Source organism: Triturus cristatus, chromosome 6 (genome assembly GCF_964204655.1).
Source record: "Triturus cristatus chromosome 6, aTriCri1.1, whole genome shotgun sequence".
NCBI classification, from domain to species: Eukaryota; Metazoa; Chordata; class Amphibia; order Caudata; family Salamandridae; genus Triturus; species Triturus cristatus.
Window position 1 is genome coordinate 707,379,569 of NC_140589.1, and position 14,156 is coordinate 707,393,724.

Consider the following 14,156-nt stretch of genomic DNA (forward strand, 5'->3'; position numbering starts at 1 on the left):
GCTTAGGCTTCACTCACATATTGCATACCCTGAACTCAGGAGTTTGATTAGGCTCTGTTAGACCCGTCAGCCTTATGGTGGTCTTCCCCCAAACCTTTTACCTTCTCCCTCCATTTTTTTGCTGATCTTATTCTTGCTGACCATAGGACTCCGCGTACTTTACTATTGCTAACCAATCAATCAATCAATCAATCGATCAGGGAATTGTAAGCACGCTACTCACATGTGAGGGTCTCAAGGCGCTGAGGGGGCGGCGGGGAGGGGGCGCAGATCCGTTCAGCTGAAGAGCCAGGACTTGAGGGTCTTCCTGAAGGTGTTCAGGGAGGGGGCGAGTCTGATGTCTGCCGGTAGCTCGTTCCAGGTTCTGGCTGCAATATGGGAGAATGATCTTCTGCCTGCTCTGACTCTATGGATGCGAGGGGTTTCAGCCAGTGCGAGGTTGGCAGATCGGAGGATTCTTATGGATACTTGAAAGTTTATTCTGTCATTGAGGTATTTGGGTCCATTGCTGTGTAGGCATTTGTAGGCGTGAATGAGGATTTTGAAAGTGATTCTGTTCTCCACGGGGAGCCAGTGGAGTCTCTGCAGGTGTTGGCTGATGTGTTCGTTCCGGGGCATGCCAAGGACGAACCTGGCTGCGGTGTTCTGTATTGTCTGAAGTTTGCGGAGAAGGGACTTGTGCAAAAGTGCTTGTGCTCTCCCTCCTACATATGGCAACATTGGATTTTACCCAATTGGCATCTTTAATTTACTTATATTCCCTAGTAAAGGGGTACGACATGTACCCAGGGCCTGTGAATTAAATGCTATTAGTGGGCCTGCAGCACTAACTGTGCTACCCACTTGGCAGCCTGTGTGCGCAGTTTTAAACTGTCATTTTGGTCTCGCAAAGAAAACATTTTGACAGGCCCAAACCTTCATTTTTAATACCTATGAATTAACCCTAGTGTCGGCCCTGGACAGTCAAGAGGGAGGGGTGCAATGTATTTAAAAAGTAGGACATGTATATTTTAGTTTTACATGTCCTGGTAGAGAAACATTCTTAAATGTGTTTTTCACTGCTGCAAATCCTCCCTCTCCCATAGGATAATATTCAAGTTGCCTTAATGCATTTTATTAGTGTCATGTACAAATGGGAGCAGGAGCCAGTTCATGTTTGGTATCTCTGGAATTGAGATTTCAATTTCTAACTTATGCTAAAGCTAGATATTGAATTGCACATTTGAAAATAGCTTTTTTAGAAAGATCAAACACCTAGAATAAGGTATGGGCCCTTGAACAGTCAGTAAGGCTAGGTCACTCAAAATAAAAAACACCACTCCGATTGTCAATATTGACTCTATTACTAAATACCTTTGTTTTTATTCATGATTACTCTTCTTAATAACAGTGATCTCCATTTACTTTTTCTGTATCAATAATAGCAAAAATGATTTCAATGGTACAGATTGAAAACACAGAAAAATAAATATGGACATATCACAACTATACGTTACAAAACCCCACAAATAACAAATTCAATTACAATCAAAAACATTACAAAACATCATATACATTCTCAAAAACAAATAAGACAGTTCTGAATTTGAATGCCGGAGAGGAAATTTAGAAAGTTGGCATTTTTTTGCCTTAGCCATTTGGTGCCTGCAGTCTGTACCTGGTTCACATGACTGGGTGTAGATGACAGTTCAGCTTTATGTATTCATCCTGGACAGCCACACACAGTATTGAGTGTATGTTTGCCTGGATGGGCTTCACTGTCAGGATGGGATGGAGTAGCATGACACAGCCCTACTTACACTTGAAAAGGCTGTGTCAATCCTCCACACAGAGAGCTGTATACCACCTGTAATTAGTCTAGAGCCAACATAGAGAAAGCAGGATACCTGGGGTCTTCAAAGGGAAACCTCTAGGAGATTCTCCTCCACTTTAAAGGGACAACTGGGTATAAATACTGAACTCCGACACCACCACCTCAGTACACTTCCAGACCTGTGAATACTCTGCCAGGAAGAAGGATTGCTGTGCTGCTGAAGGACTACCACTCTGCTGGACAGCAATTTGCTCGGATATTGCCTTGCTGTGCTGCTGCTTTGCTGTGCTGTCCTGCTGCCCTCCTGCTTGGGTGAGAAGGACTGGACCTACATCTCTTGAACCCAGAACCCCAGAGTAACTCCTAGAGCTAGTTGGCCGGCCTCCTGACTTGAGCCTCAGGGACAGAAATCTCCAACAACCTTGCACTAGGACACTACCATCCTTGAGTCTAGGCTGCCAACTGATGCCACCCCAATTTGGGACCCTTGGAAATGGGCTTAAGGTGCTTTGCCAGCCTCTTTGGACCCAGCGGATATGGTGCATAACCTCTGTTGGTGGCAAAACCATGACCCGAACCAATGTTATTTTTGATATTGCATGTATCAGAACCACCACAAAGACCTGCATCACATCACAGCCTGTCGCCACCTCGAGACTGGTGCTGTGCAATGCACTAATGACTTGTCTCTAAACTAATGCAATACTACTGCGGCAACAAATATAGCTAGAACAAATGCTTAAAACATAATAAATACTTACCCTACTTACATACAGTATGCCGAAGAACCATCAGTGCACCATAATATGTAAACCTTCCAAATTTCGCAAAAATCTGACAGACGGTTTTCGAGCTACACGAAATGCAAAAGTCCATGTAAAATGCATTTGATTTTATGCCTGTTTTGAGACCCTCTTTTTTACTTTGCACACCTTTGAGGAAACTCAGGGGCAGTAGGTCTGCAAAGTTGTGTGAACAGTCAGCAAATGTGTGCAAAGTTATTATGGGACAAAAATGTAAAAAAAAAATTAAAAAATCCCTATCTCTGATCCCCCTAACTATAACTACCACCACTCTGGAATATACATATATATATATATTCACTAAAAAAACCATAGGTTTCACACACGTTATAGTTAGGAATTAGCATTTAAAAAACCTTTGAAATTCACTTAAAAAAACATAGGTTTCACACATGTTATAGTTAGCTGGACATTTCACTCAAAAAAAAACAATGAAATTCCCCCGTTATAGTTAGTTCAGGCAACTATAACTCACGAGACCGCAATCCACTGCTGACGTCAGATATTACATCACTGTATTTAGACACTTATTTACCCATTTATTCTTCCATTTACCTTTAGCTATACATATATTACAAATATTTATTTTACAGAAAGACACATATGTCATCAGTGATGTAATATCTGACGTCATCAGCAGTGGATTGCGGTCGCGTGAGTTATAGTTGCCTGAACTAACTATAACGGGGGAATTTCATTGTTTTTTTTCGAGTGAAATGTCCAGCTAACTATAACATGTGTGAAATCTATGGTTTTTTAAGTGAATTTCAAAGGTTTTTTAAATGCTAATTTATGTATGTTTTTTTTTATGGCATTTTCACCGTGCGCACACAGTGCGCGCACGGTGCGCGAACCTTCGCGATTTAAAAAAAAAAATTAAAATGTTTTTTTCACCCTTGGGGGTCCTTCAGGGACCCCCTGACAAAGGCTAGGGGGTCAGAAACTCTCTACCCTGCCCCCTTTTCACGTTCTTATATGTTTTTTTTTTTAAAGGTTTTTCACCGTGCGCGCACGGTGCGCGCACCACGCGATTTTTTGAAAAAAAAAAAAGTTTTTTTCACCCTTGGGGGTCCTTCTGTGACCCCCTGACAAAGGCTAGGGGGTCAGGAACTATCTTCCCTGCCCCCTTTTCACGTTTTCCACCTTTTTTCCACCTTTCCTTTTCAGTGCGACAGACAAAATGGCGGCCGACACTTCCTGATTTCTTGAGGCTCAGTTGGCGTTAGAGTGCAACTCGCGAAAGGAAATCAAGCCGGAGCACGATGTTTAGGCGGTGTCCTTGCCGCCGAGATTGCACCACCCCAACCACACGGGGCCACGAGGGCCGGTATCCCCCAGCCCTCACTTGTGGGGCGACCAGCAGAGGATTGAGGAAGCCTACAACTGCCGAGGCTCAATTGTGAGCTTAATTCACCAGCAGAGCTATTTTTCGTAATTTTTAAAGGGGACGATTTCCCTTCCAGGACTGCATCTCCCAGCATACAATGCGTTGTCTCATTCAGAGCTGCCCATAGAGGGCGCGCTATAAATAAATGCAGAGCGGTAGATCTTGGACTTACGTTGTTTCCTGTCATCACTGGCCTCTGAGGAAGAATGTTTATTTGAAACGCGTCAGGCAGGAGTGATGTTTGGGCTGTGAAAGGAATCGGCAGATGGATGCTTCCGTACCTATCATGTGAGCGGTGGCTTGAGGCTCAGTTGGCGATAGAGTGCAACTCGCGAAAGGAAATCAAGCCGGAGCACGATGTTTAGGCGGTGTCCTTGCCGCCGAGATTGCACCACCCCCACCTCAAGGGACCACGAGGGCCGGTATCCCCCAGCCCTCACTTGTGGGGCGACCAACAGAGGATTGAGGAAGCCTACAACTGCCGAGGCTCAATTGTGAGCTTAATTCACCAGCAGAACTATTTTTCGTAATTTTTAAAGGGGACGATTTCCCTTCCAGGACTGCATCTCCCAGCATACAATGCGTTGTCTCATTCAGAGCTGCCCATAGAGGGCGCGCTATAAATAAATGCAGAGCGGTAGATCTTGGACTTACGTTGTTTCCTGTCATCACTGGCCTCTGAGGAAGAATGTTCATTTGAAATGCGTCAGGCAAGAGTGATGTCTGGGCTGTGAAAGGAATCGGCAGATGGATGCTTCAGTACCTATCATGTGAGCGGTGGCTTGAGGCTCAGTTGGCGTTAGAGTGCAACTCGCGAAAGGAAATCAAGCCAGAGCACGATGTTTAGGCGGTGTCCTTGCCGCCGAGATTGCACCACCCCAACCACACGGGGCCACGAGGGCCGGTATCCCCCAGCCCTCACTTGTGGGGCGACCAACAGAGGATTGAGGAAGCCTACAACTGCCGAGGCTCAATTGTGAGCTTAATTCACCAGCAGAACTATTTTTCGTAATTTTTAAAGGGGACGATTTCCCTTCCAGGACTGCATCTCCCAGCATACAATGCGTTGTCTCATTCAGAGCTGCCCATAGAGGGCGCGCTATAAATAAATGCAGAGCGGTAGATCTTGGACTTACGTTGTTTCCTGTCATCACTGGCCTCTGAGGAAGAATGTTTATTTGAAACGTGTCAGGCAAGAGTGATGTCTGGGCTGTGAAAGGAATCGGCAGATGGATGCTTCCGTACCTATCATGTGAGCGGTGGCTTGAGGCTCAGTTGGCGTTAGAGTGCAACTCGCGAAAGGAAATCAAGCCGGAGCACGATATATGTATATATATTAGAGAGAGAGAGAGAGAGAGAGAGAGAGAGAGAGAGAGAGAGAGAGAGAGAGAGAGAGAGAGAGAGAGAGAGAGAGAGAGAGAGGGGGCCATTGGGTCAGCTCTGTTCTGCATTGGTCTGTCTGAGTGTCATGTACACTTTACTACCATCCATGGCAGCGAACTGCATGAGATAATGCTTCGGTCCACATCAGCAATTTGCCCTCTCACCTTGTGAATTACACTATTTTTGGATCACATTCATAACCATCTGAAAATATTCAATAACTCTCCCCTGTCTCCAGTTACAGAGAAAGAAAGCAGCAAACAACTGCGGTGTTGTTGATTCTTTATTGTTATTCCACCACACAAACCATCATCTGTCTCCAATTTCGGAGAGATGGCAAATGCATTTCGGCGTTTCCGCCTTCTGCTGGACCATAGAGTCCTTGTGTTGAACCACTCCGTTTTAAATCTCCAGTGTTTGTCCCTCAACAGTGTAGATTTTACACACACACTCAAAATGTTATGACACAAAGTACATTGCCATATTTCTTTTTTACATTATCATTCCTAACTCTTAACATTTTCAGTAGGTTTTTCAATGTTAAAGTACACATGAACTATCAAATCCTTTTTCCATGCAGTGTAACGTACTTATGAAAAGCCTTTTCAAGTTGAAAAGACGATTACTCAAGACAGAAACCCATTTTCTAAAATTTTGCCTGTCTATGATAATTCTGGATTTTGAATTCTATCACTCAAACCAATATAGACAAAGATAATAATATAAAGTATATCAATTTCCAAATAGGAGACATATATTTGTCTATATCATAATAGGACGAGATAGAACAAGGTACATTTATGCTACTTTTCATATCATAGTGTTCTAAATGAAACTGTGTGCTAAAACATCAATCAAGGATGTAAAGTACAAATATTCCTTTAGTAAGAACAGTGTAATTTGTTACATTCTAGCATTCCTCAGCGTAATGAAGTATAACCATATCTAAAACACATTTTCTAAGTAAAGTACATGTCCACCTTAAAATTAGTGCACTTCAGTATCAGGACTGGTTGGCCAGTCCTTTAGTTTTTATTTTAATGTTTCTTTAGAGGATACTACTCCTATTCAGGCAGTGCTAGCTGGGTATATCATTGTTTTACCGTGCCAAGATGGCCAACACGTTGAAGCTAAATGTTGCAACTATGTTTGAAACTTAAAATAATGATAGATCATTTACAATACATTTGCAAGATGGACACCTGCTACTATGTTTATTTTTGCTGTTGCAGTCATATGCCTATCATGTTTGATGATAGCATGTTTTCTTTTTCTACTTGTATTCTTTTAATTTATCTTGTATAATTTGTTGAGTTTGTGTGTATTTTGTTGTAGTTGTGTCAAAGAATGAATGCAAAAATAAGTAAGTGGATGGATGAATGGATGTGTCACTGCAAGGTTAAGGGACAGACTGTACATATAATGACTGATTGAGTGCCTAAACCCAGGCCACAAATGACACTAAATGGATATTCATGCGCATACCAGGCCTATTGCCAATGTTTGCTATTAATAATTCTCCAAACTTTCTTCAACTGTTCTAGTGTCGGATGGAGTAAGTGTCAGGTCCTGGCCTCTTTAGCTAAGTGTAGCATTTTGAAATGGTTCAAGAGGAAGGGCCTTATTTAGAGTTTGTTGAATCGAATACTCCTTCCCAATGTGGTGGATATCCTCACTGCCACATTTCAAGTGCCATGGGCTATAATGAGGAATGGGGCATCCAGGATATTTGCGATAAATTATCCTATCCACCAAGCTCTAAATTAGGCTTATGTTCCTCACACTGGACACCCTCCTTTCTTTTCAGTTGCTTGCACTCTAGTCAATGAACTGAATATTGCAGAATTTGAATCTTGCAGAATTTGGTGGTCCACCGGCATAGCTTTTTATTGGCACTCTAAGGAGACCTTTAAACCTATCTTTGAAGAAAGTATACAGCTTAATGTTTATGTTGTGCTATCTTGCTACCATGTAAGTGTTTGAAACAAATATTATTCTGGACAACAATCAGAGTGGACCCTCAGCTGTATCAAGCCAATGAAAAAAAGAATCTGCGCAGGCAAGACCCCTTTAAATGAGGAGATTGAAACCTGCATTCGATATAGGCAACAATTTACAGAAATTTATATTGCATACAATGGGGCACTGCAAGCCTTGAAGATCTGTTTTTATAATGTCCATTGTCTACTTTGTAGTATCAATCCAAAACTGATGTCTTAGCAGGGATATCACCAAAGTCACAGCATCCCAGACATCAATAGAGAAGAGGAGTTCCATTTAATTCCATCCTGCGTTAAAGCCCACTAGTCTTCCAATCAAATCAAAATAAATCATGTGTTTCCGTCTAAGTATAATATTTTCAACAAATAGCTACAGTTTTCTCCTCTAATAGCCCTAGAGTAGTCTCATGGTATCTGTCTCTTCCCTGAGCAAGTAGAGCTGTGATTCCTGTACAATTGCAAATAGCAGCAGAGTAAGGGAGCACTATTGGTGTTTGCATAACTAAAGGACTATGGGGCATATTATCAACGGCCAGCGATAATTATCGCTGGCCGTTCTTAGTGTGAGAATAGTTATCGCCGGCTAGCGCTGATAATTGTTGCCATGCTAGCGCTGTATTAACAACGCATAGCGCAATGGCGATAATTATTCCAGCGAAAGCGTTGTTTTCCATGGAACATCGCTGGTTTTCCAACGATGTTCCATGGAAAACGTCGATAACCTTGCTGATACGACCCTGTGGTCGTATTGGCATATTTCACGTCCAATATAAAGTATAGGTAAGTCAGCATTTTTGCAGACGTTAGTTTTTGGCGAAAACCGCGGTTTTCGCCAAAAACGAACGTCTGCAAAAATGCCTGGGTTTCCTTGTAAATATTGTGATGTGCACATCAGCGATATTTACAAGGTTGTTCTGCCCAGTGATGCCCACTTTGCATCTTATTAGAGATGCAAAGGGAGGCGTCAGGTAAAAGGGTGCTAACATGCGTAATGCATGTTATCACCCTCTTGCTAATAGGGCGAAAACATTAGCTCCGCTTTTTTGGCTTTCAAAGCCAAAAAAGCAGAGATAAGGCCATTGATAATATGCCCCTATATTTGTGCGAATCAGTGTCATCCTTTCATAGGCAGAAGCATAGAAGACTATTATCCAAGTGGTGGCATGGTCAGTGAAGCTAAATTATTTTAATGTATTTAGGACATATGGCAATTCTACTGTTCCAGAAGCCTGTTTAAAGTGTTTAGGCCATCCAACTTAGAAACATAATGTACTAAATCTAAAATGGGCCAAAGATGGATTTTTTTGGAGCTCAGAAGGTAAACACTTACTAGGTATTTGTGTATTATATTGCATAATTACAATTGGACTCTGGGCATTCAAACAGCCAAGTCTAGTCCTGCTGAAGTCTGAATGCTATAGAAGCAAAATGTTAATGGCAGATGTCTGACTCAAAAATGGCCCTCAATCTACACTTTCATTACATATCCCTGAATACACCGTTAAACCACTAAAATTGGGACTATTCTTATTACACAATTTTGAGAAAATCACATTCATTGGCATATTTCATGAATTCAAATTTTGTTTTCTCAGAGTAAAAGTTAAAATACACTACTCAAATGAGCATTTTAGAAGTCCTTATCCATCTAATTGATGGCCATCTCGAACCAGCTCTTGGGATGCTTCCTTAAACATATGTACCCATTTCACTTCTGGCAACTGCATTGATACCCTTCCCTGGCTTCCCAGGTGACCTTCTTGCCATCCAGTGACAAAGTCTTGAGTAGCATTTGAACTATTTAAAGCTCTTAAATAAATAAATAACTCCAGCAAAACAATATGAGGAGAAGAGCATAAATAAATCTTTTCTTCAAAATGGCTATAGAAAAGCAAAATTGTGATGTATTTTAAATATTTTGTTTTCAAAAGCTTCCTAGGACATTAAATGTACCTTAAGAATTCTGTACTTTTTTGTCTGTATACAGTTGTACTTATATGAAAACTGTTCTAATGTAAAGCACTCTGCCATACTTTGGAGTCTAGTAGGTGTTATTTAAATACTGCAAATTAATGAACAATTAATAAATACATACATACATTTTTTACTTTTAACTATTGTAACAATGGTTTTGATAGTAACTTAACTCCACATTTCCAATATAATTATATGGTTATTTCACACAATAGTGGCTTGCAAGTAACTTAATTAATTGTTTCTGTATATTTAACATGTCTTTCTTCTTCTCTTACAGTTCTAGGAGAAAAACCATTCCCGACATATACATCTGTAACCTTGCGATCGCAGATCTGGTTCATATCATAGGAATGCCTTTTCTTATACATCAATGGGCACGCGGAGGAGAGTGGGTATTCGGCAGCCCTCTATGTACCATCATCACCTCATTAGACACATGCAATCAGTTTGCATGTAGTGCTATTATGACAGCAATGAGCCTGGACAGGTAAGCAAATACTCGTTTTCATCCAACAGGAAGACTGGTTCTACAAATATAGACGAAAAACATCACAGAATACCCATTGGGTTTTAAGAAGATAACAGTGAAACAACAGTCAGGATGAGATTAGAAACATGTCATAAGAAAAGTCATCAGTACAGTGGAAAAGAGTAGTACAACCTGACTCTTAACTTCACTATTATCCTTCAGTAGGAAATATGGCTGCTAGGTTAGCAACCCTGTCCCCGAGACCTAGAGTCCTAATCAATCAATCAATCAATCAAAGAATTTGTAAAGCACGCTACTTACCCGTGAGGGTCTCAAGGCGCTGGGGTGGGAGGGGGGGTGCCGCTACTGCTCGAATAGCCAGGTCTTGGAGTATTCAACAACATTGCATTGCGTTGAAATGTGTGGTGAGAACAATTGTTCCTGCTAGAGGCTGCCCTATCTCTGGCTTGGGTCTCTACAGCTTTATTCAGAAAGTCTTTCACTCTGCTTGGGGCCTCTTGCTAAATTTAAATCTGCCACCCCCCTGTACCTGTCTTAACGAGAAATGGGGAATAAATAATATAATGTCCCAAGCAAGTCTTTATTCAATAATGCTGTTTGACTGAATTTGGACTTACGAACATGGCAAAATCTGTATGGCAACAATGAAGGGTATCTTAAAGTGCCATAAATAACCTTTTTTGGCCTCGCAAAGTTATGTGGAAGGTAAGTTCCACCAACTATGGGAGTGATTTCTATGGGACCCAAGCTATTCCACCCCTCCGATCTAAACTCCATAGTGGGCTTGTTTCCAAGAAAAAAACATGTAGCAAGCTACTTTTCAATCCTTAGCATTTCAGTGTTATGAATTCATGCATTTTATTTGAGTTTGAAAGCTATATGAACTCAGAAGCATCAATCGTTTTGCTAACTTTATATGCAAACTCTTGCTTTGCCCGCTAGTCCTTTATACAAGATGAACCAACAGACAGGTGTGTGAAAAAATGCCAATCAGTAAAAACTATATAACTTACTCATGTGTATTTCTTTGTCCAGCTTACAAGTCCCACAGATTAATATTGGTTTGTTCCAATCTACACCAAAGAACAGTTAGAGATGTAAGGGCAGCACAATTCAATACACGGGATACACTGATCCCTAGATTTGTATAGGCATTCCCCTCATATATCTATAAAGTAAAGTTGATAACAGTCAAAACATTGAGGCATTTGAAAAATAGCTCTCCTTGAAAGTATTGAAAAAGGAGTTAGAACAAGGCGTGAGTCATCTAACTGCACAAGGCCCCTGCCCTGGTCTTTGTTTTTGACTGGATATATTATGACTAACTAACATCCAGGTATGATATTGTAAGTTTAGCGTCAGCTCACAAGTAAATTAACTGGTGGCAAAAAGCATTGGATGGGCCCTGGTCCTATTTAAGGTAGGGCATTGCAAGTATATTTTCATATATTTAAATTCTTGTGTGATCTTATCTGTATTGATTAACCGAACTGTAGACACTGTATTTTATGTATGTTTTGTATTCTAGATTTCTACAATATTTTAAGGGACTGACAATCCAAATGAATAATTTTTTGGCTCTGACAGTATTGCAATGTTTAACGGTATTAACATGCAGTAACACTAAATTAGACTACATAGAACAGCCAAGAAACGCACAGTGGCCCAATCACAAAGCCATTTTGGAGTACGTAATAGTACTCCTGTGGGTGTTTTCAAAATAACATCAAACAAATATCAGTGGCAAAACAATTACCCAAAAAAATTGAGAACACAAATATACATTTGATATATTTTGTATATAGAGTCCAAAATATCAACAACAATATTCTAGGATACAATGGGGCCGATTCCGATCCTGGATAAACCGGGTACGAACCGTCGGATGGAGCGTTTTCTCCGTCCGACTCGTACCCGGTCGAAAAACCTTACAAACATGCAAGTACGATTCGTACGCAAACACCATTTGCGTACGAATCGTAAAAAACACCGACTGAACAAAAAATACCCACAATTCCGATCCGGGACACCGTGGACGTGACGTCCGGACGGAGTCAGGCAGCGTTTCATGAACCAGCAAGTACGATTCGTACCGACGTCACTCCGCACGGACAATATTTTACGGGAGCCAAAAACTGTCGGGAAATCAGGACGACGCGCACAAGGAGCACCTGTACGCGACGGACAGCCATGGACCCAAACCTACGTGTCATCCCGGCCCTCATTGCAGTCCACCTGGTGTACAGGAACCGACGCAGACGCCACAGAAGGTCAGAACAACACCCAGGGTCAAAGGGGAGGGCAGGGGCAGGAAACATAACCCCCACCCAAGTACAAAATCAAACATGCCCTGTACATACCTGACCCCCAGGGCCTGGTCACTTTGGGGGTGGGGGTGTCTCCACCAAGGCCTGCGTCCGCCACAACGGAAGTCAACATGGACGCGAACCGGCATCACAACAATTGTGGTACGCACTGTACCCACGCCTCAAGAGCGTGGGTACGAGTCGTACCACGCCCACCCCTACGTCACCCCAACAATGGCGGTACGGCCCGTACCCATGCCTTAAGAGCGTGGGTACGGGTCGTACCACGCTCACCCCTACGTCACCCCAACAATGGCGGTACGGCCCGTACCCACGCTCCAAAGGCATGGGTACGGGCCGTACCGCCATTGTTGGGGCGACGAAGGGGTGGGCGTGGTACGACCCATACCCACGCTCTTAAGGCGTGGGTACGGGCCGTCCTGCCATTGTTGGGGTGACGTAGGGGTGTCCGTGGTATGACCCGTACCCACGCTCCTAAGGCGTGGGTACGGGCCGTACCGCCATTGTTGGGGTGACGTAGGGGTGGGCGTGGTACGACCCATACCCACGCTCTTAAGGCGTGGGTACGGGCCGTACCGCCATTGTTGGGGTGACGTAGGGGTGTCCGTGGTATGACCCGTACCCACGCTCTCAAGGCTTGGGTACGGGCTGTCCCGCCATTGTTGGGGTGACGTAGGGGTGGGCGTGGTACGACCCGTACCCACGCTCTTAAGGTGTGGGTACGGGCCGTCCCGCCATTGTTGGGGTGACGTAGGGGTGTCTGTGGTACGGCCCGTACCCACGCTCCAAAGGCATGGGTACGGGCCGTACCGCCATTGTTGGGGTGACGTAGGGGTGGGCGTGGTACGACCCGTACCCACGCTCTTAAGGCGTGGGTACAGGCCGTCCTGCCATTGTTGGGGTGACGTAGGGGTGTCCGTGGTACAACCCATACCCACGCTCCTAAGGCGTGGGTACGGGCCGTACCGCCATTGTTGGGGTGACGTAGGGGTGGGCGTGGTACGACCCGTACCCACGCTCTTAAGGCGTGGGTACGGGCCGTCCCGCCATTGTTGGGGTGACGTAGGGGTGTCCGTGGTACGACCCGTACCCACGCTCTCAAGGCTTGGGTACGGGCCGTCCCGCCATTGTTGGGGTGACGTAGGGGTGGGCGTGGTACGACCCGTACCCACGCTCTTAAGGTGTGGGTACGGGCCGTCCCGCCATTGTTGGGGTGACGTAGGGGTGTCTGTGGTACGACCCGTACCCACGCTCCTAAGGCGTGAGTACGGGGCGTACCGCCATTGTTGGGGTGACGTAGGGGTGGGCGTGGTATGACCCGTACCCACGCTCTTAAGGCGTGGGTACGGGCAGTACCGCCATTGTTGGGGTGATGTAGGGGTGTCCGTGGTACGACCCGTACCCACGCTCTCAAGGCTTGGGTACGGGCCATCCCGCCATTGTTGGGGTGCCGTAGGGGTACGGCCCATACCCACGCCTTAAGGGCGTGGGTACGGGTCGTACCACGGACACCCCTAAGTCACCCCAACAATGGCGGGACGGCCCGTACCCATGCCTTGAGAGCGTGGGTACGGGTCGTACCATGCCAGTCGACAGACACATAGGGGTGTGTGGCCATCAGCCCCAGCAGTGCCCAGACATAGGAGGGGTGGGTGCAGAGTCCCCCCAGCAGTGCCCAGACATAGGAGGGGTGGGTGCAGAGTCCCCCCAGCAGTGCCCAGACATAGGAGGGGTGTATGCCTATCACTCCTAGCAGTGCCCAGACATAGGAGGGGTGGGTGCCTATCACTCCCAGCAGTGCCCAGACATATGAGAGGTGGGTGCCTATCACTCCCAGCAGTGCCCAGACATAAGAGGGGTGGGTGCCTATCACTCCCAGCAGTGCCCAGACATAGGAGGGGTGGGTGCAGAGTCCCCCCAGCAGTGCCCAGACATAGGAGGGGTGGGTGCCTATCACACCCAGCAGTGCCCAGACA

General features: G+C 44.5%; 1 protein-coding gene across 1 annotated transcript in view; it reads left to right on the forward strand.

Moving 5' to 3' along the window:
- MCHR2 (melanin concentrating hormone receptor 2) overlaps positions 1-14,156 on the forward strand; it is a 1,458,776-nt gene that overhangs the window by 1,073,049 nt on the left and 371,571 nt on the right. Inside the window, exon 5 of the mRNA XM_085609231.1 lies at positions 9,641-9,850. Within this exon, the coding sequence (XP_085465357.1) occupies positions 9,641-9,850 (210 nt within the window). The remainder of the gene's footprint in view (positions 1-9,640; positions 9,851-14,156) is intronic.